Here is a 26422-nt window from a genome sequence, read left to right on the forward strand (position 1 = left end):
CCAGAGGGGCAATTTCTTCACTCAGAGGGTAGTGAGTATCTGGAATGGGCTGCCAGAGGTAGTAGTAGAGGCGGGTACAATTGTGTCTTTTAAAAAGCATTTAGATAGTTACATGGGTAAGATGGGTATAGAGGGTTATGGGCCAAGTGCGAGCAACTGGGACTAGCTTACTGGTAAAAACTGGGCGGCATGGACTGGTTGGGCCGAAGGGCCTGTTTCCATGCTGTAAACTTCTATGATTCTATGATTCTATGATAAGTGTTCCTCTTCCCAAAACATCAGAGAGCAGGATCCAACAGGCAAACCCACGGAAATATTGGTGAGTCTTTAAAAGGACCCTGTGTGAAAAGGTCCTTCCGTCAAGTGCCCTGGGGACACGGGAACCTTTGACCACGTGAACCAATTGGCTACACAGTGGGGCACCAGTGATCCATCCTCCCTCCCCCCGCCCCTGCATTGGGCAGGGGAGTGAAGTGCTCAACCCAATCCATCAAACAGTTCAAAGAGTTTCTGTAGACCTACGGGACTCCTTCCTGCAGGAATTGGCAGCATGGTAAGTGCCACCTGTGCCAACAATCAGGCTGTACCAATCTTCAATGCACATAAAATACATTATTGCTTCCATTGTAAGATTTCCATTCATGTCCACTTTTAATACAGGGAGCAAGGCTATGGACAATAGATATTTATTGGATTTATTTTCAGATTTGTTGACACCAGATTCTCTGATAACAGTTCTGGCTTTGATGGCCTATCCGTGGATAAGAAACTGGATTGTCGAGATGACAAAATGGCTTCCTCATCCACAGGATCTTTGCTCCAGCTTCCAATGATACCTTTCCAATGCTTTGAATGAGGTTTTTAAGTGATGCCAAACATAATTTTGAGAATTGTGTTCTCAAAATAAACAACACTCAGCAACAAATCTGAATGATTTGAATTGGTCTGATAATTGTGTCACTGCTTGATTTTTCTTAACGTTCATCGGAATCTGCGTCTGAAAATTATTGATTAATGTTAATGTTTGGGGCATTTCCATTCATTCTGCTGATCAATATTAGCATGTATTTTAGATACTGATTTACCTAATGGACATTTTACAGCATCCTCTCTCGTTGTTTCAGATTTCCAACAGTGTCTTATTTTATCTGTACTATTTCAGAATTCATTTACTGTCCGATATGTGTGGATTAGTTTGTTTAATTAAATATTACATTGAGGGTAGATTACAGGTTGTAGAAACCAAGATAGAGTCGCAACTATTTATTTATTGAAACAGAGCTGACTTCACAGGAAAGTTTGGTCGAAACTTTGGCTCCAGTTTTATCCCATAACTGGTTGAATCTTCAGCAAATACAACATGAGGTCCTTGTTTTGTTATGTTTCCTTTGTGACATAAGCGGCTTCCTTGTGTTGCATTTGTCAAGGAAGGTCGAGACGTGTGAATAACTTCAACTCATTTATTTACACTATGTACACTTTTATAACTTGAGTTCGACACTACTGCTAATCCTATTATAGCTACCTAACTGACTAACCAACTGCTGTCTTCCACGTGGTGGGTGTAATATTGAATCAACCCTGTGCCTCTCCTCACTGACTGTCTCCACTGGCCAAAGGGGCAGATCATGTGTGTGGTGTCCTTTATGTATGGGTTGGTGTAATGCCCCCCTGTGGTCGTGTCACCTCCTTGTGTATCGTGAATGTCCATTTGTCACCTCCTATCTAACTTATCTATTGGTTGAGTGTGTGTGTGTGATGTTTCTGGTGCTCCCTCTAGTGTCTGTCTAACTTACATGTATTTACAGTGATGCACATCACCACAGTCCTCACCTTTATTAAGTGTTTAAAATTTTACTTTTCCCAGGTTTAGCTGAAGACAGGATCATTGGAGGATATGAAGTTGTCCCTCACTCTGTTCCGTATCAAGCTTCCTTACAGATAAGATCAGTACATTACTGCAGCGGATCTTTAATTAACCCCAGCTGGATCCTCTCAGCTGCTCATTGTGTGAAACCGTAGGTTGCTTACAAATAAAACTTACAATGGCTATTTTAAATAACAGGTAAATTATAAAATGTTTTGAAAATAAAAAATAAGCTCATCATTGTCAATGTCATTTTTCTTCATGTTCTAGTCCGTATCTCATCACAATTGTTTTGGGTGAACATAGTTTATCCAAGTCGGATGGAAATGAACAATACTACAAAGTGATCAAACTTATTATGTATCCTTATTATCTACCTGCAACATTCAAACATGACATCATGCTTTTGAAAGTAAGTTGTGTCGATGTGTAATGTGACATTGGTCCAGTGTTGCTGCATTTACAATAACAGGTAGAAATGGATGTAAAAGGGCAGCACGGTGGCACAGTGGTTAGCACTGGGACTGCGGCGCTGAGGACCCGGGTTCAAATCCGAGCCCTGGGTCACTGTCTGTGTGGAGTTTGCACATTCTCCCCGTGCTTGCGTGGGTTTCACCCCCATTTTTTTTTATTTTTTAAAATATATTTATTAAAGTTTTTTAACACAATTTTTCTCCCTTACAAACAATAACCCCCCCCCCGTAACAAAAAAAATGAGAAATCGCGCAGAGCAAGATATATACATGGCAAAATGATATATTTACACAGCTTTGTACACTGGCCCTCACCCGTACGTGCCAGTTTCCCCGACCCTTCATGTTATCTCTTGCTCATCCACCCTCCCAGGCAGTCCCCCCTTTCCCCCCCCCCCCCCCCCCCCCCAAGATTGCTGCTGCTGCTGACCGACCTTCCCCTAACGCTCCGCGAGATAGTCTAGGAACGGTTGCCACCGCCTGTAGAACCCCTGCGCCGACCCTCTCAAGGCGAACTTAATCCTCTCCAACTTTATGAACCCAGCCATATCATTTATCCAGGCCTCCAGGCTGGGGGGCTTCGCCTCCTTCCACATTAGCAAGATCCTTCGCTGGGCTACTAGGGGCGCAAAGACCAGAATGCCGGCCTCTTTCGCCTCCTGCACTCCCGGTTCGTCCACTACTCCAAATATTGCTAGCCCCCAGCTTTGCTTGACCCGGACTTTCACCACCTGAGATATTGCTCCCGCCACTCCTCTCCAGAACCCCTCCAGTGCCGGGCATGACCAAAACATATGGACATGGTTCGCCGGGCTCCCTGAGCACCTTCCACATCTGTCCTCTACTCCAAAGAACCTACTCAACCTCGCCCCCGTCAAGTGCGCTCTGTGGACCACCTTAAATTGTATCAGGCTGAGCCTGGCACATGAGGAGGAGGAATTAACCCTACCTAGGGCATCAGCCCACAGACCTTCCTCGACCTCCTCCCCCAGCTCCCCCTCCCATTTACCCTTCAACTCTTCTACCAGCGCTTCCCCCTCTTCTTTCAACTCCTGGTGTATTTCCGACACCTTGCCCTCCCCGACCCATGCACCCGAGATCACCCTATCTTGAACTTCTTGTGCTGGGAGCAACGGGAATTCCCTCACCTGTCGCCTCACAAAAGCCCTCACCTGCATACATCTAAAGGCATTTCCCAGGGGTGGGTTTCACCCCCATAACCCAAAGATGTGCAGGTTAGGTGGATTGGCCATGCTAAGTTGCCCCTTAATTGGGAAAAAAAAATAATTGGGTACTCTAAAAAATGTTTTAAAAAGAAATGGATGTAAAACCTGACATATTGCTCTGACCTTGTGAGGGCATGTGCCAGGACTTGCTCTTTCTTACTCGTTCTTCCATTGATCCTAACAGGGTTTGTAAAAAAATAATTTATAAGGATAAAAGTGTCCTTTCAGTGTCTGTACTTGACTGTTTAGGTGCTGATTGCAAAAAATTAATTCCAACAGGTTTTCTTGAGTTTGAGATCAGAAGTTAGTTTTTATTGAGTTGAAATCCACCCAAGTAAAGATATTAAAACTACTTTAAAATGCAAATACAAGTTCCAACCTTTGCAACACATCCACAAGCGTGCATAAGCAACACAATGGAGGACAGCAACTTTTAGCCAAATTGTGATAAAAAGCAAAAGATAGCGAGTTGATTGTTTATGGGTCCTTCGCTGTTGGTTGAGGTTGAGACAGTTCTTTGTGTTCCTTGTCTTTTGTCCTTCAGAACATCTCTGGCTTTTGACCTCAGTATTATGTAAACAGACAGAATTCCTTTTGCTTTAATTTCTCTGGCTCTGGTGACGTATTCCAAAATGTAACAGAGATAGAACTCTAAACGTGACACAGAAGGACGAGCGATGGTGTAGCTTGTCCATTCGCAAACTTCTCCATCTGCTACAGTAACCCACAGACAAAGATTACAATCACTGCCTTTCTCAAGGGGTTTTGGTCATGTGACAGCTGTGATTAGTACATATTGGAGGGTGATCTATGTTTGACCTTGCATTGTCAAAACTATCAAATGCCATTAAAACAGATAGAGTTCCTGAGCACCCTCCTTGAAGAATAACTTCTTTTTAGCCCTTCATTGTTCCAGATAGGTTCTGTAGTCAGAAAGCCTAGTGACCCATTGTCCTAGTGTTTTTTCGGGAGTTTACACAATGATAGGTGTGAAATCCATCAGGTGAACTGCCACTTGCTTTGTCCCTGGTAAATCCGCGTACAGATGTTTCCAAACTTGGCCAATTTATAGATCAAGTGACCTCTGCAATTATTTTAAAGTCAGATACTCCGCACCCCGCGCAGCATCCCCCGCCGGCAGCGGGATTCTCCATTTCGCCAGCCGGCCAGTGGGGTTTCCCATTGTGGGCAGCCCCATGCCATCGGGAAATCCCCGGGCGAGACTGCACTGCCAGCACCACGGAGAATCCCGACAGTGTCTTTGTTTGGCAGAAGTCCTTTTTAAGAAGTTCCATATGTATTTGACTAGCCAATGAAATTAAAGAGTAATTATCCATATTGTACATCATCAAAACAAGAACTGGCTGTGTGAGTAACTGCCCAGCTCACTGTCAATGTTTAAGTTTATTTACAGGATGTGGTCAATGCTCACTAGGCCAGCATTCATTGCTCAAATTTAATTGGTTCTGAGAAAGTGGTGGTGAGGTGCCTTCTTGAGCACCTGCAGTCCCTGAGATGTAGGTACATCCACAGTGCTGTTAGGAAGGGAATTTGGGCAGCACGGTGGCACAGTGGGTTAGCACTGCTGCTTCACGGCGCTGAAGTCCCAGTTTCGATCCCGGCCCTGGGTCACTGTCCGTGTGGAGTTTGCACATTCTCCCCGTGTCTGCGTGGGTTTCGCCCCCACAACCCAAAGATGGGCAGGGTAGGTGGATTGGCCACACTAAATTGCTCCTTAATTGGAAAAAATGAATTGGATACTCTAATTTTTTTTAAAAGGAATGGAATTTCAAGATTTTGACCCAGCGACTGTGAAGGAGCGGTGATAGGGCCTGAGAATCTGCATCCTTAAGGAATGCTTAAGGAGGTGGCTCTGGAAATAGTGGATGCATTGGTGGTCATCTTCCGGGATTCTATAGACTCTGGAACTGTCCCTACAGATTGGAGGGTAGCTCACGTCACTCAGATAATCAAACAAGGAGGTAGAGAGAAAGCAGGGAATTATAGACCAGTAAGCCTAACATCGGTAGTGGGGAAAATGCTTGAATCCATTATCAAGGACTTTATAGCGGAACATTTAGAAAGCAGTGGCAGGATCAGTCAGAGTCAGCATGGACTTATGAAGGGAAAATCATGCTTGACAAATCTGTTGGAATTCTTTGAAGAGGTAACCAGAACAGTCGACAAGGGGGAGCCAGTCGATGTGGTATATTTGGACTTTCAGAGGGCGTTTAACAAAGTCCCGCATAAGAGATTATTGTGCAAAATTAAAGCGCATGGATTGGGGGAAATGTATTGAGGTGGATAGAAAAGTGGTTGGCAGAGAGGAAATAAAGAGTAGGGATTAATGGGTCCTTTTCAAATTGGTAGACAGTATCTAGTGGGGACCCACAGGGATCGGTGCTGGGACCCCAGCTATTCACAATATATATTAATTATTTGGATGAGGGAACAAAATGTAACATCTCAAAGTTTGCAGATGATACCAAGTTAGGTGGGAGGGTGAATTGTGACGAGGATGCAGGGATCCTACAGCAAGATCTGGACAGGTTGGACGAGTGGGCAAATCAATGGCAGATGCAGTATAATTTGGGTAAGTGTGAGGTTATTCACTTTGGAAGCAAAAACAGGAAGGCAGATTACTACCTGAATGGTTGTAAATTGGGAGAGGGGAGTGTGCATCAGGACCTGGGTGTCCTTGTGCACCAGTCGCTGAAGGTAAGCATGCAGGTGCAGCAGGCGGTAAAGAAGGCTAATGGTATGTTGGCCTTCATTGCGAGAGGATTCGAGTACAGGAGCAGGGATGTGTTGCTGCAATTGTACAGGGCCTTGGTGAGGCCACACCTGGAGTATTGTGGGCAGTTTTGGTCTCCTTCTCTGAGGAAGGATGTTCTTGCTCTCGAGGGAGTGCAGCGAAGGTTTACCAGACTGATTCCAGGGATGGCGGGACTGTCATACGAGGAGAGATTGACTAGGTTAGAATTGTTCTCGCTGGAGTTCAGAAGAATGAGGGGGGATCTCATAGAGATGTATAAAATTCTAACAGGACTGGACAGGGTAGATGTAGGGAAGATGTTACCAATGATGGGTGTGTCCAGAACCAGGGGTCACAGTCTGAGGATTCAGGGTAAACCATTTCGGACAGAGATAAGGAGACATTTCTTCACACAAAGAGTGGTGAGCCTGTGGAATTCATTACCACAGGAAGTAGTTGATGCTAAAACTTTGAATATATTCAAGAGGCGGCTGGATATAGCACTTGGGGAGAATGGGATCAAATGCTACGGGGAGAAAGCAAGATTAGGCTATTGAGTTGGATGATCAGCCATGATGGTGATGAATGACGGAGCAGGCTCGAAGAGCCAAAAGGCCTCCTCCTGCTCTTATCTTCTATGTATCTATGAGTTGTTGGAGGGGAACCTCCATGCGGTGGGGCTCCCATTTATCTGCTACTCTTGTCCTTCTGGATGGTAGTGAGTTTGGAAGGTGCTGCCTAAGGAACCTTGGTGAGTTCCAGCAATCCATCTTGTAGATGGTCCACACGGCTGCCACTGTGCATTGGTGGTGGAGGGAGTGAATGTTTGTGGAAGGGGGAGCAATCAAGAAATGAAATGAAATGAAATCGCTTATTGTCACAAGTAGGCTTCAAATGAAGTTACTGTGAAAAGCCCCTAGTCGCCACATTCCGGCGCCTGTTCGGGGAGGCTGGTACGGGAATTGAAGCGAGCTGCTGGCCTGCCTTGGTCTGCTTTCAAAGCCAGCTATTTAGCCCAGTGTGCTAAACCAGCTCAGAGGGCTGCTTTGTCCTGGATGGTGTTGAGCTTCTTGAGTGTTGTTGGAGCTGCGCTCATCCAGGCAAGTGGAGAGTTTTCCATCACACTCCTGACTTATGCCTTGGCCAGGCTTTGGGGAGTCAGCGGATGAGTTACTCGGCACAGGATTCCCAGTCTCAGACAGGCCCTGGTAGCCACCGTATGACATGGCTAATCCAATTCAGTTTGTGGTCAATGATAGCCCCCAGGATGACACTGATGCAGTACCAATGTCATAACAATATGTCCAATTTTACATCCTTTCCATCTGTTAATGCAAATGATAAAAATCTCATTGAATGTCAAGCGGTGATGATTTGATTCTGCCTAATTATTAATAATAATAATCTTTATTGTCACAAGTAGGCTTACATTAACACTGCAATGAAGTTACTGTGAAAATCCCCTAGTTGCCACATTCCGGCGCCTGTTCGGGTACACAGAGGGATAATTCGGAACGTCTAAATTACCTAACAGCACGTCTTTCGGGACTTGTGGGAGGAAACCGGAGCACCCGGAGGAAACCCACGCAGACACGGGGAGAACGTGCAGACTCCGCACAGACAGTGACCCAAACGGGAATTGAACCTGGGACCCTGGCACTGTGAAGCCACAGTGCTAACCATTATGCTACCTTGCTGCCCACATTAGAGATGGTCATTGCCTGGCACTTATGTGGCACAAATGTAACTTGCCACTTGTCAGCCCAAGCCTGTATATTGTCCAAGTCTTGCTACATTTGGACCTGGACAGCTTCAATATCTGAAGAGTTGCGATTGGTACTAAAGATTGTGCAGTCATTCGCGAACGTTCCCACTTCTGGTCTTATGATGGAAAGAAGGGTGCTGCCTACAGCGCTGAGGACTAGGGTTCGAATCTCGGCCCTGGGTCACTATCCGTGTGGAGTTTGCACATTCTCCCCGTGTCTGCGTGGGTTTCAGCCCCACAACCCAAAGATGTGCAGGTCAGGTGGATTGGCCACACTAAATTGCCCCTGAATTGGAAAAAATAATTGGGTACTCTAAATTTATATTTTAAAAAAATGATGGATGGAAGGTCATTGATGGAGCAGCTGAAGATGGTTGGGCTTAGGACACAATCCTGAGGAACTCCTGCAGTGATGTCCTGGAGCTGAGATAATTGATTTCCAATCACCACAACCATCTTCCTTTGTGCCAGGTATGACTCCAGCCAGCGAAGAGTTTTCCCCTTGATTCCCATTGACTCCAGTGTTGTCAGTGCTCCTTGAAGCAATACTCAATCAAATGCTGACTTGTTGTCAAGGGCGGAGTAATGGAATATTCTCCACTTGCCTGGATGAGTGCAGCTCCAACAAAATTCAAGAAGCTCAACACCATCCAGGACAAAGCAGCACATTTGATTGTTCCTCCTTCCACAAACATTCAAACTCTCCACCATCGCCGAACAGTGGCAGCCGTGTGTACCATCTACAAGATGCACTGCAGTAACTCACCAAGGTTCCTTAGACAGCACCTTCCAAACCCACGATCACTGCCATCTAGAAGGACAAGAGCAGCAGATACCTGGGAACCCCACCACCTAGAGGTTCCCCTCCAACTCACTCACCGTCCTGACTTGGAAATATATCGCCGTTCCATCACTTTTGCTGGGGCAACATCCTGGAACTCCCTCCCTAACAGCACAGTGGTTGTACCTACACCTCAAGGACTACAGCGGTTCAAGAAGGCAGCTCATCACCACCTTCTGAAGGCAAACTAGGAATGGGCAAAAATACTGTCCTAATCAGCGACGTTCACATCCCGATGGGGCGGCAATTGGCTGGGTTGGATTTGTCCTGCTTTTTGTATGTGCAATTTTCCATAATGCCAGGTAGATGCCAGTGTTATAGATGTACTGGAATAGCTTGACGAGTGGCACGGAACATTCTGGAGCACAAGCCTTCCGCACTATTGCTGAAATGTTGTCAGGACCCATAGCCTTTGCAATATCCAGTGTTTTCAGCCATATCTTGTTATCACAGGAAGTGAATCAAATTGGCTGGATATTGGCATCTGTGATGTTCGGGACCTCTGGAGAGCCTGAGATGAGTTATCCACTCAACACTTTGGGATGAAAATCTTTGCAAGAGCTTCAGTCTTGTCTTTTGCATGGATGTGCTGGGCTCCTCCATCTCTGAGGATGGGGATATTTGTGGAGCCTCTCTGCCAGGGAAATGTTTAATTGTCCACCACCATTCACAGCTGGATCAGGCAGGGCTGCAGGACTCAACTCAACTCAACACTGTGGCAGACAGACCTGGGGATGCCCAAGTATAGAAATGCTCTTATGTCCTTTGGTACAATGTGCTGATAGAACCTCTGCCTCTACTTCACCAAGTCCCAAGGACAGGTTCATTTAAATCATAGGCCCATGCCTGCATTGTGTCTCAACATTGATGGAGGTCCATTTCCACACCAAAGAGAAGGAATTCCAAGTGTCAACCATGGCTGAGTTGTAACATTTTTGGCTCTAAGATAAAATATCGTGGGGTAAAAAGCCAGCCGAAGACTTCAGCACTAAGTTAACACTGACACTCCAGCGCAGTACTGAGGGAGTGTTGCACTGTCTAAAGAGCTGCTAAACCCAGAAGCTTGAATGCTTTCTCAAATATACACTAATGATCCATGGCACTATTTTGAAGATCTGGGGGGCTCTCCCTCATGTCCTGCTCAAAAGACAAAGACAATGTTGTCGAGGAGAATACTGAGATTCAGGCTACTAGACTAGAAGGGCTTGAGGTTCATAAGGAAGAGGTGTTAGCAATTCTGGAAAGTGTGAAAATAGATAAGTCCCCTGGGCCAGATGGGATTTATCCTAGGATTCTCTGGGAAGCTAGGGAGGGGATTGCTGAGCCTATGGCTTTGATCTTTAAGTCATCTTTGTCTACAGGAATAGTGCCAGAAGACTGGAGGATAGCAAATGTTGTCCCCTTGTTCAAGAAAGGGAGTAGAGACAACCCCGGTAACTATAGATCAGTGAGCCTTACTTCTGTTGTGGGCAAAATCTTGGAAAGGTTTATAAGGGATACGATGTATAATCACCTGGAAAGGAATAATTTGATTAGAGATAGTCAACACAGTTTTGTGAAGGGTAGGTCGTGCCTCACAAACCTTATTGAGTTCTTTGAGAAGGTGACCAAACAGGTGGATGAGGGTAAAGCAGTTGATGTGGTGTATATGGATTTCAGTAAAGCATTTGATAAGGTTCCCCACGGTAGGCTACTGCAGAAAATACAGAGGCATGGGATTCAGGGTGATTTAGCAGTTTGGATCAGAAATTGGCTAGCTGGAAGAAGACAAAGGGTGGTGGTTGATGGGAAATATTCAGACTGGAGTCCAGTTACTAGTGGTGTACCACAAGGATCTGTTTTGGGGCCACTGCTGTTTGTCATTTTTATAAATGTCCTGGAGGAGGGCGTAGAAGGATGGGTGAGTAAATTTGCAGATGACACTAAAGTCGGTGGTGTTGTGGACAGTGCGGAAGGATGTTACAAGTTACAGAGGGACATAGATAAGCTGCAGCGCTGGGTTGAGAGGTGGCAAATGGAGTTTAATGCAGAAAAGTGTGAGGTGATTCATTTTGGAAGGAATAACAGGAAGACAGAGTACTGGGCTAATGGTAAGATTCTTGGCAGTGTGGATGAGCAGAGAGATCTCGGTGTCCATGTACATAGATCCCTGAAAGTTGTCACCCAGGTTGAGAGAGTTGTTAAGAAGGCGTACGGTGTGTTAGCTTTTATCGGTAGAGGGATTGAGTTTCGGAGCCATGAGGTCATGTTGCAGCTGTACAAAACTCTGGTGCGGCCGCATTTGGAGTATTGCGTGCAATTCTGGTCGCCACATTATAGGAAGGATGTGGAAGCATTGGAAAGGGTGCAGAGGAGATTTACCAGAATGTTGCCTGATATGGAGGGAAGATCTTATGAGGAAAGGCTGAGGGACTTGAGGCTGTTTTCGTTAGAGAGAAGAAGGTTAAGAGGTGATTTAATTGAGGCATACAAGATGATCAGAGGATTGGATAGGGTGGACAGTGAGAGCCTTTTTCCTCGGATGGTGATGTCTAGCACGAGGGGACATAGCTTTAAATTGAGGGGAGATAGATATAAGACAGATGTCAGAGGTAGGTTCTTTACTCAGAGAGTAGTAAGGGCGTGGAATGCCAACACTAAGGGCATTCAAATGGTCATTGGATAGACATATGGACGATATGGGAATAGTGTAGATGGGCTTTAGAGTGCTTTCACAGGTCGGCGAAACATCGAGGGCCGAAGGGCCCGTACTGCGCTGTAATGTTCTATGTTCTAATATTTACCCCGCATCAACATCACTGCAACAGATGGTGTGATCATTATCACATTACTCTTCATGGGAGCTTGCTGTGTAGAAATTGTCTGCTGTATTTTCACACTTTACAGGAACTCCATTGGCTGTAAAGCTCTTTCAGATGCCCTGAGTTCATAAAAAATGCCGTATAAATGCAGTCTCTCTTTTGACACTGACAAATCCTTAATCCCATCCTGCTGTGAGGCACACGCTTGACGATATGCTACGACCGGGGTCCATCAGGGTCAAAACTAGTGCAATTTCCTCAATTGCACAGATACAAAGCAAAGGAAAAATTAGAGATCACCATTTGGCCCTTCGAGCCTGCTCTACCATTCAACTAGATCATGGCTGATCTTGTATCTCAGAGCCGCACCCCCCCCACCCCCCACCCCCACTCCCCACCCACCCACACACACACAGCCAGGGGAAACATCTTTCCTGCATTTATCCAGTCACAGCCAGTTAGAATGCTTCAATTCTCTATCATTATACTAAACACTAGCTAATACAGCCCAGTCACTTCATTCTCTCCTCACAGACAATCCCGCCAGCCCAGGGGTTTGTCCCGTAAACTGTGTTGGATTCCCTCCTTGGCAAATACGTCTTTCCATAAGACATAGGAGCAGAATTAGGCCACTCGGCCCATCGAGTCTGCTCCGCCATTCAATCATGGCTGATATTTTTCTCATCCCCATTCTCCTGCCTTCTCCTCATAACCCCTGATCCCCTTATTAATCAAGAACCTATCTATCTCTGTCTTAAAGACACTCAGTGATTTGGCCTCCACAGCCTTCTGCGGCAAAGAGTTCCACAGATTCACCACCCTCTGGCTGAAGAAATTCCTCCTCATCTCTGTTCCAAAGGATCATTCCTTTAGTCTGAGATGGTGTTCTCTGCTTCTAGTTTCTCCTACAAGTGGAAACATCCTCTCCATGTCCACTCTATCCAGGCCTCGCAGTAACCTGTAAGTTTCAATAAAATCCCCCCTCATCCTTCTAAACTCCAACGAGTACAGACCCAGAGTCCTCAACCGTTCCTCATACGATGAGTTCTTCATTCCAGGGATCATTCTTGTGAACCTCCTCTGGACCCTTTCCAAGGCCAGCACATCCTTCCTTAGATACGGGGCCCAAAACTGCTCACAATACTGCAAATGGGGTCTGACCAGAGCCTTATGCAACCTCAGAAGAACATCCCTGGTCTTGTATTCTAGCCCTGTCGACATGAATGCTAACATTGCATTTGCCTTCTTAACTGCCGACTGAACCTGCACGTTAACCTTAAGAAAATCGTGAAAAAGGACACCCAAGTCCCTTTGTGCTTCTAATTTCCTAAGCATTTCCCCATTTAGTTAAGGAGTCCAAAACTGTACACTACACTGTGGATGCAGTCTATACAATTACAGCAAGATACCTTTACTCCTGTACTTAAATACCTTGCAATACAATCCTAACCTTTTGTGAGAATGTAGGTGGGACAAGTCAGAGAATGTTGGAAGCAGAAATCCAGTGACTGGGACTTCACTGTGGTTTTGAGAATTCCAACCTTATTCCCACAGAATTGCACATTCTCTCCCTCAGGTCTCTGGTAAAATGTGTTGTAATTGACATTCTGAAATTGAGAAAGGGAATTCCAATTGCAGTCCATTATCCTGCTGAAAAATACACTTTGGGACATCAGTGCGAACGATTTGGTCTCGCCATGACATAGAGCAGGACTGGAGACAAATGAGCAGATTTCCTTTCGACATGACTTTTAACAAAATGGTGAATGAGCTATGGCTCAGAGACAATGTTATTGGTGTTTGTTTACAAAGTTGCTGTGTGTAGCGACCGGCATAAACTATTGTTAGCAACAACCACAAAACTGATAGGCCTATTGGGCCGAATGTCCTTGTTTCTGTGCTGCAACATTCTATATCATTCTGCGTGAAGCCCAAGCAACAGCACACAGTTTAAAATGGACATGATGGTGGCGACATAAAAGGACCAAATCTTTTCTGAGAGTTTGTGGGCCAAATGCATGTCAGGGTGCGGATGAAGGGAGATCTTCAGGTGGGTGCGTTGGGAGCTGTGCTGTCTCACAGGCTTTGATGGTAAGCAATTAAAATATCCTAAGACAGAATGAGGGGGAGTTATTGTCGGAAGGAGATGTACCTTTTTCACAGACTAAACTGAAAATGTATTGACTGGATATTATCAAGGAATATGTTCATGAGGCATTCAAAGTGTTATAATTCCTTATATATGGACGTCTGTCTAAGTTAATTCTAATAACAGATGTTCCTATAAATGAGTTACTATTCTTTATATGCACACAACATAGCAGTTCGATATGAACTTGTTTGATATTGCAAAGGCCAGAATTTTATTAAATCTGTTCAGCAAATCTCTTGCACATGTGGTAAATGTAACACTTTTTTTTAATCAGATGAATAGGCCAGTGAGACAGAATGCATACATCAGCCCGATAGCAATTCCAGCCTCCGGTAAAACGTTGCCTGAAACTACATTGTGCACCGTCTCTGGCTGGGGAGTCACCACCATTTACAGTTATAGCCTCTCTGATGTGCTTAAGGCCGTTAAGGTTCCAATTATTTCTCGCTATAAATGCAATCGACCTTCTTCATATGGAGGAAGAGTGGGCGCCTTCATGATCTGTGCAGGCTATAGAACAGGAGGCAAGGATTCCTGTCAGGTATGTAACAATCGCAACTCTATAAATTTGACCTTCTAATTATTGTCACTTTATGCGATAATATACCAGTCTGCGGAATGTTTTGCATCTTGATGCAGTAATTCATATTAATTCAAAAAGCTGTATTAACCTTTTCACAGAACAGAATCACACTTTCTTTACAGTGCAGAAGGGGGCCAGTTGGTCCATTGAGTTTCCAAAGACCATTCTACCCAGTCTCACTCTTATCCCCATAACCTGACTCATTCTTTCTTTTCAGATAACAATCCAATTCCCTTTTGAATACCTCGATCGAACCTGCCTCCACCACCCTCAGAAAGCTCATTCCAGACTCTAACCTCCCTCTGGGTGAAATTAGTTTTCCTCACATCACTTTTACTCCTTTTGCCAGTTATTTTGAATCTGTGCCTCTAATTCTAGATGCTCTTGCGTGGGAACAGTTTCTCTCTATTAGCCCTGTCCTTATCCCTCAGGATCTTGAATACCTTTATCAACTCTCCTCCCAGTCTTCTTTTCTCCAAGGAACACAGACCAACTTCTCCGTCTATCCTCATAGTGACAGTTCTCCATCCCTGCATTGGAGATGGTTTTGGCGTTTCAAACACATTTAAAAGGGCCAAAACAGAGCTAGAATTTTGACACATGCTGCAAATTATTGATCAGGAAACCTGCTCCTTTTTTGGAAATTGTTTAAAAAAATTACAGACCTGGAATTCTCTGGTTTCAGTCATGATTTCTGCTGAATTAAGGTGTTTAGCCATGGAAGGTTACAACCAAGCTCAGTTAGGAAAGGCAAAACGATTTCCGATTTCTGCACTCCATTGAAAGGAGATATGGGGCGGGGTTCTCCGAACCCCCGCCGGGTCGGAGAATTGCCGGGGGCTGGCGTGAATCCCGCCCCCGCCGGCTGCCGAATTCTCCGGCACCGGATATTCGGCGGGGGTGGGAATCGCGCCGCGCCGGTTGGCGAGCCCCCCCGGCGATTCTCCGGCCGCAACGGGCCGAAGTCCCGCTGCTGGAATGGCTGTCCCGCCGGCGAGAATCAAACCACCTCTTTTACCGGCGGGACAAGGCGGCGCGGGCGGGCTCCGGGGTCCTGGGGGGGGGGGAGGCGCGGGGCGATCTGGCCCCGGGGGGTGCCCCCACGGTGGCCTGGCCCGCGATCGGGACCCACCGATCGGCGGGCGGGCTTGTGCCGTGGGGGCACTCATTTCTTTCCGCCTTCGCCACGGTCTCCACCATGGCGGAGGCGGAAGAGACCCCCTCCACTGCGCATGCGCGGGGATGCCGTGAGCGGCCGCAGACGCTCCCGCGCATGCGCCGCCCGGCAAAGTCATTTCCGTGCCGGCTGGCGGGGCACCAAAGGCCTTTCCCGCCAGCTGGCGGGGCGGAAATCAGTCCGGCGCGGGCCTCGGGAGCATGTGCAGAGTTATAATATTAATAATTCGGTGAATAGCTAAACTTTGAGAAGACTACACTGGTTAATTTTAATGTATTTCTTTTCTGCAGTAAGGCTGGAAGGTTTAATTATGGAATGCCAGGATTACATTCCATTCTAAGCACTTAACAATTGGAAATATATAACAAAAACAAAGACAGAGTGTGAGGGTTTAAAATAGGAATTGAATTATATCGGAATGCCATAACCCAATTAGCTACCCTCAACTTTGCTTCACTTGAAACTACCTTTGCATTTGACTCCCTGTGCGAAATTCCACAGGAAAGTGTCTAATATCTAATTAAAATTCTTGATACATTTTCACTGATTCTCTTTTCTCCACTTCCTTCCTGGCAGGGTGATTCCGGAGGACCATTGATTTGTGATGGAGTCGTTCAAGGGATTGTGTCCTGGGGAATCAGCTGTGCACATTATAAATACCCAGGTGTATACACCAGAGTAGCCAAGTACATCAGGTGGATTAGAAATAAAATAAGAAGATTTTGAGAATTGTCAGCTACTTACCATTCCTGGTTACTCATAAAAATACTATAGTTACCATTCAGTCATTCTTTTGCTTTTGTTAGTTCTACAAAATACTTCAACTTTCTATTATTTTGGGGCCGAAATTAATATAACTCAATTATTCAACCATCTTCAGATACTTTTCTTAAGTGAATATACAACCATCAATTTACCTCCAATCAGAACAAAAAACGTGTGTGGAATTGACACCAACTGAGTGGAATAATTAATAAGGGGAATGTTCTGTGTACGAATTTATAAAAATATCAAATTGTTTGTGTCAGTTCAAGACACAATTTCTTCATGAAAAATTGATGGCAAAGCTTTTCTTCATTGGGAAAGAGCTGGGCTGCGTTTTTGACATTTTCCAATTATATGCATTATGGTCTCGCTCCTTTGCTGCGTCCTGGACTGCTGACTCGGTATCCTTCAGCTCCTCTTTCATTAGACTGCTTAAACAAACACATCAAGCTCCTGCTGCTGTTCCCAATCATGTGTACTCCTCAGAGCAGCTCTCTGCACTAACCTCACGGATGTATCGCTCATTCACCCCTAACTGTCTGGGCTGAATGGTTCCCCATCTTTGGGTTTCATTCCCACTGCTTCTCTCTTCTCTGTTGTGGCACATTGTTCTCTGTATTCCTCGGTTGGTCCCCTCGGACAACCTTATTGGTCCATAGTTGGCTCTCCACTCCTCCTTAACCTCCTGATTCCACTATTAACAACTTCACTGTTCACTTACTCTTATAGTTTAAACTGGTTTGGCTGCTTCAACCTGCTGCCCCCAGACTCATGTAGGTCTTCTGAACCTGAATCTCTCTCCCTACAAACAGTAAAGTTATGGTGCAATCTCAATAAGGAATATCACCACATCAACAGAGTTGTCTTGATATATTAAATGCAGCCAAAACTGGACCTCGAATTTATTAAAAATGACATCCCATTCACTTTATTAATAATTAATAATTTGGCCAAGATGCTTCTCAAGGGCCAATGCCATTCTCCCCCAACCCCATCCTTTCTCCTCCAACATTGCTCTCCATTTCACTCACATAAATATAAGATAGCACAGACTCCAGACCCAATTACTACTGAGAGATCATTTTGGAGACTATCACGGGTTTGGAGTGCCGTGTCCACCTCTTGGCCTTTGTGATAGAATGCCAGATGGATGAAAGGGCATTCAGAAGATGTAGTCCCAAGTTTTGAATGTATTAACTTTGATGTGATACAATGTAATGTTTGTATACCGAATTCTAAAAGTGAAAGTTTGTTAAAGTCCAAAGTTTCATGTTGCACAACCCCTTTCAGGATAATTCAATGATTGGCTATCCCAGTTGGGAGTGGCAGTCACGGGGAGTGCATCTGGGAGGAGTGAGGGAACACAACCCTGCATTCCCATTCATGTTTCTTTTGAATAGGCATCCAGTTAAAGGCGATTCTTCCCCATGAATCCCAATGGCAGCTATATTCTGTCAGGTAAGAGGGGATGGAGGCTAGGCCAGTTACATGCTCCTCCTGCAGGATGTGGGTGGTGAGGGATACCACCGGTGTCCCCACTGACTATACCTGCGGGAAGTGCACCCAACTTCAGCTCCTCAAAGACCGTGTTAGGGAACTGGAGCTGAAGCTGGATGAACTTCGGATCATCCAGGAGGCAGAGGGGGTGATTGAGAAGAGTTACAAGGAAGTAACCACACCCAAGGTACAGGACAAGAATAGCTGGGTTACAGTCAGGGGGAAAAAAACAAACAGGCAGAAAGTGCAGGGATCCCTCGTGGCCGTTCCCCTTCAAAACAAGTATACCGTTTTGGATGCTGTTGGGGGGGATGACCTACCGGGGGAAGGCCCTAGCGGCCAGGTCTCTGGCACTGAGTCTGGCTCTGGGGCTCAGAAGGGAAGGGGGAAGAATAGAAAAGCAATAGTTGTAGGAGATTCAATGGTTAGGGGAATAGATAGGAGATTCTGTGGTCGCGAGCGAGACTCCCGGAAGGTATGTTGCCTCCCGGGTGCCAGGGCCAGGGATGTCTCGGATCGTGTCTTCAGGATCCTTAAGGGGGAGGGGGAGCAGCCAGAAGTCGTGGTGCACATTGGTACCAACGACATAGGTAGGAAAAGGGGTGTGGAGGTAATAAACAAGTTTAGGGAGTTAGGCTGGAAGTTAAAAGCCAGGACAGACAGAGTTGTCATCTCTGGTTTGTTGCCGGTGCCACGTGATAGCAAGGCTAGGAATAGGGAGAGAGTGCAGTTGAACACGTGGCTGCAGGAATGGTGTAGGAGGGAGGGCTTCAGGTATTTGGATAATTGGAGCGCATTCTGGGGAAGGTGGGACTTGTACAAGCAGGACGGGTTGCATCTGAACCAGAGGGGCACCAATATCCTGGGAGGGAGGTTTTCTAGTACTCTTCGGGAGGGTTTAAACTAATTTGGCAGGGGAATGGGAACCGGATTTGTAGTCCAGCAACTAAGGTAGCCGATATTCAGGATGCCAAAGCGTGTAATGAGGCAGTGGGGAAGGGAACACTGACAAAGGAGAGTACTTGCAGGCACGGAGATGGGTTGAAGTGTGTATACTTCAACGCAAGAAGCATCAGGAATAAGGTGGGTGAACTTAAGGCATGGATCGGTACTTGGGACTACGATGTGGTGGCCATCACGGAAACTTGGATAGAAGAGGGGCAGAAATGGTTGTTGGAGGTCCCTGGTTATAGATGTTTCAATAAGATTAGGGAGGGTGGTAAAAGAGGTGGGGGGGGGTGGCATTATTAATTAGAGATAGTATAACAGCTGCAGAAAGGCAGTTCGAGGAGTATCACCCTATTGAGGTAGTATGGGTTGCAGTCAGAAATAGGAAAGGAGCAGTCACCTTGTTAGGAGTTTTCTATAGGCCCCCCAATAGTAGCAGAGATGTGGAGGAACAGATTGGGAAACAGATTTTGGAAAGGTGCAGAAGCCATAGGGTAGTAGTCATGGGCGACTTTAACTTCCCAAATATTGAGTGGAAACTCTTCAGATCAAATAGTTTGGATGGGGTGGTGTTTGTGCAGTGTGTCCAGGAAGATTTTCTAACACAGTATGTAGATTGTCCGACCAGAGGAGGGGCAATATTGGATTTAGTACTGGGTAATGAGCCAGGGCAAGTGATAGATTTGTTAGTGGGGGAGCATTTTGGAGATAGTGACCACAATTCTGTGACTTTTACTTTAGTAATGGAGAGGGATAGGTACGTGCAACAGGGCAAGGTTTACAATTGGGGGAAGGGTAAATACGATGTTGTCAGACAAGAATTGAAGTGCATAAGTTGGGAACATAGGCTGGCAGGGAAGGACACAAGTGAAATGTGGAACTTGTTCAAGGAACAGGTGCTACGTGTCCTTGATATGTATGTCCCTGTCAGGCAGGGAAGAGATGGTCGAGTGAGGGAACCATGGTTGACAAGAGAGGTTGAATGTCTTGTTAAGAGGAAAAAGGTGACTTATGTAAGGCTGAGGAAACAAGGTTCAGACAGGGCATTGGAGGGATACAAGATAGCCAGGAGGGAACTGAAGAAAGAGATTAGGAGAGCTAAGAGAGGGCATGAACAATCTTTGGCGGGTAGGATCAAGGAAAACCCCAAGGCCTTTTACACATATGTGAGAAATATGAGAATGACTAGAGCGAGGGTAGGTCCGATCAAGGACAGTAGCGGGAGATTGTGTATTGAGTCTGAAGAGATAGGAGAGGTCTTGAACGAGTACTTTTCTTCTGTATTCACAAATGAGAGGGGCGATATTGTTGGAGAGGACAGTGTGAAACAGATTGGTAAGCTCGAGGAAATACTTGTTAGGAAGGAAGATGTGTTGGGCATTTTGAAAAACTTGAGGATAGACAAGTCCCCCGGGCCTGACGGGATATATCCAAGGATTCTATGGGAAGCAAGAGATGAAATTGCAGAGCCGTTGGCAATGATCTTTTCGTCCTCACTGGCAACAGGGGTGGTACCAGGGGATTGGAGAGTGGCGAATGTCGTGCCCCTGTTCAAAAAAGGGACTAGGGATAACCCTGGGAATTACAGGCCAGTTAGTCTTACTTCGGTGGTAGGCAAAGTAATGGAAAGGGTACTGAAGGATAGGATTTCTGAGCATCTGGAAAGGCACTGCTTGATTAGGGATAGTCAGCACGGATTTGTGAGGGGTAGGTCTTGCCTTACAAATCTTATTGAATTCTTTGAGGAGGTGACCAAGCATGTGGATGAAGGTAAAGCAGTGGATGTAGTGTACATGGATTTTAGTAAGGCATTTGATAAAGTTCCCCATGGTAGGCTTATGCAGAAAGTAAGGAGGCATGGGATAGTGGGAAATTTGGCCAGTTGGATAACGAACTGGCTAACCGATAGAAGTCAGAGAGTGGTGGTGGATGGCAAATATTCAGCCTGGATCCCAGTTACCAGTGGCGTACCGCAGGGATCAGTTCTGGGTCCTCTGCTGTTTGTGATTTTCATTAATGACTTGGATGAGGGAGTTGAAGGGTGGGTCAGTAAATTTGCAGACGATACGAAGATTGGTGGAGTTGTGGATAGTAAGGAGGGCTGTTGTCGGCTGCAAAGAGACATAGATAGGATGCAGAGCTGGGCTGAGAAGTGGCAGATGGAGTTTAACCCTGAAAAGTGTGAGGTTGTCCATTTTGGAAGGACAAATATGAATGCGGAATACAGGGTTAACGGTAGAGTTCTTGGCAATGTGGAGGAGCAGAGAGATCTTGGGGTCTATGTTCATACATCTTTGAAAGTTGCCACTCAAGTGGATAGAGCTGTGAAGAAGGCCTATGGTGTGCTCGCGTTCATTAACAGAGGGATTGAATTTAAGAGCCGTGAGGTGATGATGCAGCTGTACAAAACTTTGGTAAGGCCACATTTGGAGTACTGTGTACAGTTCTGGTCGCCTCATTTTAGGAAGGATGTGGAAGCTTTGGAAAAGGTGCAAAGAAGATTTACCAGGATGTTGCCTGGAATGGAGAGTAGGTCTTACGAGGAAAGGTTGAGGGTGCTAGGCCTTTTCTCATTAGAACGGAGAAGGATGAGGGGCGACTTGATAGAGGTTTATAAGATGATCAGGGGAATAGATAGAGTAGACAGTCAGAGACTTTTTCCCTGGGTGGAACAAACCATTACAAGGGGACATAAATTTAAGGTGAAAGGTGGAAGATATAGGAGGGATATCAGAGGTAGGTTCTTTACCCAGAGAGTAGTGGGGGCATGGAATGCACTGCCTGTGGAAGTAGTTGAGTCGGAAACATTAGGGACCTTCAAGCAGCTATTGGATAGGTATATGGATTACAGTAAAATGATAGTGTAGATTTATTTGTTCTCAAGGGCAGCACGGTAGCATTGTGGATAGCACAATTGCTTCACAGCTCCAGGGTCCCAGGTTCGATTCCGGCTTGGGTCACTGTCTGTGCGGAGTCTGCACGTCCTCCCCGTGTCTGCGTGGGTTTCCTCCGGGTGCTCCGGTTTCCTCCCACAGTCCAAAGATGTGCGGGTTAGGTGAATTGGCCAATGATAAATTGCCCTTAATGTCCAAATTGCCCTTGGTGTTGGGTGGAAGTGTTGAGTTTGGGTAGGGTGCTCTTTCCAAGAGCCGGTGCAGACTCAAAGGGCCGAATGGCCTCCTTCTGCACTGTAAATTCAATGTTAATCTATGATTAATCTAGGACAAAGGTTCGGCACAACATCGTGGGCCGAAGGGCCTGTTCTGTGCTGTATTTTTCTATGTTCTATGATCTGCTCTCTGGATAAGAGAATTATAAATGTGATCCTGAAGAATACGGTTTAAACTAGTGATACTAACAATACATAGGCATATATCTCTGTGTAGCTAGATCACAACAGCACAAACATCTCAGCTACGATTGATGGACCGAGAGTTGTGGGATGTTCAGTGTTTCTTTCACTTCTGTAACACTCCCAGTGAAAGGAAAATTCTATTGAAAGACAAGCGACCCTAAACCCTAAAGGGATGTTAAAATTCTGATGATTCACTCAAATTATTAAATAGCCCTACATCTTTTTTTCATTTGTATGGACAAGGGCCAGCTGTCCAATTGGCTTGTTTGAAATCAGGAAGGATTTGTGTGGGGAAATGGGAATGTCGAGTCACGTTGCATAACTGCGAAGAAGAAAGCTTGATATTAGGATTATCGTCAAACTGTTAATAAACACTGGTTTAAACAAATACATCAAAGTAAATAGCTATCATTTATGGAGGATGTAATATACACTTAATCATTCATTGTCTGATGTGACAAGTCAGATTATTCTGGACTCATTTTCCCTTTGTTCAAAACATTTTTCTGTAACAATTTGCATATATATGCTAATGACTACACAAGTGTAACACTTTTTCTGTTTGTCTCTTGTATCTGCTTGTACAAATGTAGTTTAATTAACTTAAACCGCTGAGTGTATAAATAGAATAATTATTTGATAAGATGCGTTTTCCATTTTGTTCAGTTAGTTTAAAAGAATTTATTTTGAATATAAATTCCAAGCATTCAGGAAAGTCTTGTTTTTTGTGTGTTTGATTTATTTCCAACTTTCATCCTTTCTTCTCGAAGGCACTGGGACCAGAATTCAGAAGAAGCAGGTGTGAGCTGCAGACAAGCTACTATTCCTCATGTGTGACTCTGATCGGCTGAGATGTCGACAGGTTTTAGCAAAAATAGACCAAGAATGGAACCCTTAACTTAAATCAAGTGTACTTCTGACATTAAAGGAATCTGTGTTAGTCCCAATCTTTCAGACAAGGTTCAGACGCGGTTGCATCTGAACCTTGAAAAACATTTGAGAAGCAAAAATGGAAGAAAAGATCCATCAATTAGAATGATGAAATGGATGTGAGACAAGTTCGACCTTCACACTAATTTCTGACAGATGGCATAAACTGATCAAAATACTGTCAACTAATTAATTACAATCTGCAGATATGTAATTGTAAAGATTATGGTCTGGATTCTGGGTCTAAGCGTTGACGCCAACAGAGGATAGGGGGAGTTCCACGTCAGAAAAATCAGCGTCACATTCACACCAATTCCACTACCGGTGAGGGGCTAGCACCAGCCCGCGTGGAACACCCGCGGAACACCCGGAAAATAGTGTGGGAATCGGCAGATCCGTTATGGACATGCGCAGGGCTGGCAAGCTGCAGCCGCGTGTACACTTACACCCCCCACGCACACCGATCACGCCCAGAAAGATGGCACAGGTTGTGCTGGACCGCATACCCATCCACCCCGACCCTACAGCCCACCTCCTGGCCACCCGCCAGTACTCCCCTCAGCCAGCAGCACGGCTGTCGGCTAAGTACGGCGGTGCTGGACGCTGTCCGTACGCCCTCTCTCTCTCTCTCTCCATAGTCACCACGAAAGGTTCTCGACTGTTAAGATCACACGTGGACTGCGCCGTCGGGAACTCGGCCCATCGGAGGCGGAGCATCATGGGTGTGGCCGCTAATGAGATGCGAACGTGGTTGCAACTATGCGCGGTGCGAGTCGCAATGATGCTGTTTTCAAGGGGCACAGTATCGCTATTCAGCATCAAACAGGCGCCTGCCACGATTTCAGCGCCGGGAGCTATTCTCCGCCCAATTCCTGTTCCCGATTCCGATGTCGGGCAACAGAGAATCCAGCCCTATATATTCCATAATACAGTAAGTTCTGAACTCAGACTGAAACTTTTGTATTGTACTGTACGGCCGGTAGATCAGTCACACTGCTGGTTGTCCCTCACACTTTGCCAACTCCACTTCAATTTTTTTGGAACGCCAAGAGGGTAAAGGTTTACCTCTAACAGTATACTTAAAATTTGAAACATTCCCAAGCTAGTCAGTGAGCAAACTGGGAAGCTGTTAACTTGCCTTGATGCCAAGCTGAATTGCCTGAAAAGACGGAGACTACAAGAAAGGGCCAATGATGGCCAATTGCAGGGTGGGCTCATGTGTACAGGTAATAGTCTGATCAACAGGAGAGACCAGCACAAAAACAGAAATTGCTGGACAATCTCAGCAGGTCTGACAGTATCTGTGGAGAGAAAACAGAACTGATATTTGTCAAAGTTATCCAGACTCGAAACTTTAGCTCCGTTCTCTCGCCACAGATGTTGTCGGACCTGCTGAGATTGTTCAACATATTTCAGATTCCAGCAACTGCAGTAATCTGCTTTCAATTTATCAATGAAGAGATCACCAGCCTGCCAAGCAATACAGCTGCATTAATGTGTGTCTGTCCAAACGTACAGTATAACCACATTATATGATTCAGCTGTCAGTGTCATGTTCATTTCTGGGATCACTGCTGCAGAAACTCTCTTTTCTGCAAATGAGCCGCCCTAATCCATTAATGCAAAATCAGCTCTTCAGTTATCCTAACAATCCTCAGTTTTTGATTAGTTAGTTTCAGGGGTATATCTGTCAGTGGGTTTATTTATTGGGCATTGCCCAGATGCACACGGATGCACATGGGGCACCGAGGACAGGAGTTTGCAGAACAAGTGTGGTTGCCAACGGTTAAATTGGCAGAGAGGTGGAGGGGGAAAGTTAGTAGAGAACAAAAAGAGCTGAAGGTGAAGGGAACCCGACAATAAAGTTACCCTGGCTGGAGAAATTGTTTCTGTGTGTAATGGGGGGGACTGATGGTTGGTATAGAGATGGCATGGGAAAGGTGGAGAAAATGCCATGGGAATGGCATGGGAAGGAGAGGTGGTGGAAATGGCAGAATGAGTTAAGGGCGGGAACAGTTATTTCATACGATTCAAAAGCTATTTGTGCTCAAAAATGAAGTTTTGCTGCATTTGAATGAAAGCATATCAGGTAAGTTGAACGAATAGATCAGCTTTGATTCCATAGATGAGGAAGCTAACAGTCTAATCTCTGTGAAGTTTGTAACTGCAATGGGCCACCTCACAAACCTGAACTCAAGGAAGGAGCAGTTATAACATTGCTACTGAATCTAAATCCTACACAAGGACTTTGTCAGGGAACACGAAGGGGCGGCTCGGTGGCACAGTGGTTAGCACTGCTGCCTCACAGCACCAGGGTCCCGGGTTCAATTCCGGCCTTGCGTCACTGTGTGCGGAGTCTGCACTTTCTCCCCGTGTGTGCGTGGGTTTCCTCCGGGTGCTCCGGTTTCCTCCCACAGTCCAAAGATGTGCAAGGCAGGTGGATTGGACGTGCTAAATTGTTCGTCAGTGGGGTTACAAGGATAGGACAGGGGGATTGGTTCAGAGGGTCGGTGCAGACTTGATGGGCTGAATGGCCTCCTTCTGCACTGTAGAGATTCTATGATTCTAAGATTGGTAGTTTGAAAGCTGTTTTCTTCGATGATAAATGTGAAAATTGTAACAGGCAGCTTTCAAGGAAATTGTGTTTATTCCTCGAATAATATTGAACCCAGCAGATATAAACCTGCCTTTTATATTCAGGAAAACACAGTTCCCAAATAGACTTTCATATTCCATAACTATAACAAGATACAATGTGCGGGAGGGTGAGGGGGTGCATTGAAAGGTATTTGGAGGCCCACGACAATGGGGAGGTGCAGGTGGGGGTAGTGTGGGAGGCGCTGAAGGTGGTGGTCAGGGGAGAGTTAATCTCCATCAGGGCTCACAGGGAGAAGAGAGGGGGCAGGGAAAGGGAGAGGTTAGTGGGAGAGATCCTAATGGTGGACAGGAGATATGCAGAGGTCCCCGAGGACGGACTACTTAGGGAGCGGCGAAGTCTCCAGACGGAATTCGACCTGTTGACCACGGGGAAGGCAATGGCACAGTGGAGGAAGGCACAGGGGGCAACGTACGAGTATGGGGAGAAGGTGAGCCGGATGCTGGCACATCAGCTCCGTAAGAGGATGGCAGCGAGGGAGATAGGTGGAGTCAAGGATGGCAGGGCAACTACGGTGCGGCGTGCGGTGTAAGTAAATGAGGCATTTAAGGACTTTTATGAGGAGCTGTACAGATCTCAGCCCCCAGCGGGGGAAGAGGGGATGCAAAGGTTTCTTGATCAACTGAGGTTT

At 45.8% G+C, this 26422-nt stretch overlaps 1 protein-coding gene across 1 annotated transcript in view; it reads left to right on the top strand.

The window, feature by feature from the left end:
• Positions 1-26422, top strand: part of LOC140392486 (trypsin-3-like) — a 54719-nt gene that overhangs the window by 16867 nt on the left and 11430 nt on the right. The window contains exons 2-5 of the mRNA XM_072477721.1: positions 1868-2018; positions 2138-2279; positions 14155-14421; positions 16217-16318. Coding sequence (XP_072333822.1) covers positions 1868-2018; positions 2138-2279; positions 14155-14421; positions 16217-16318 — 662 coding nt within the window. The remainder of the gene's footprint in view (positions 1-1867; positions 2019-2137; positions 2280-14154; positions 14422-16216; positions 16319-26422) is intronic.

Source organism: Scyliorhinus torazame, chromosome 16, assembly GCF_047496885.1.
Source record: "Scyliorhinus torazame isolate Kashiwa2021f chromosome 16, sScyTor2.1, whole genome shotgun sequence".
Classification (NCBI taxonomy): Eukaryota; Metazoa; Chordata; class Chondrichthyes; order Carcharhiniformes; family Scyliorhinidae; genus Scyliorhinus; species Scyliorhinus torazame.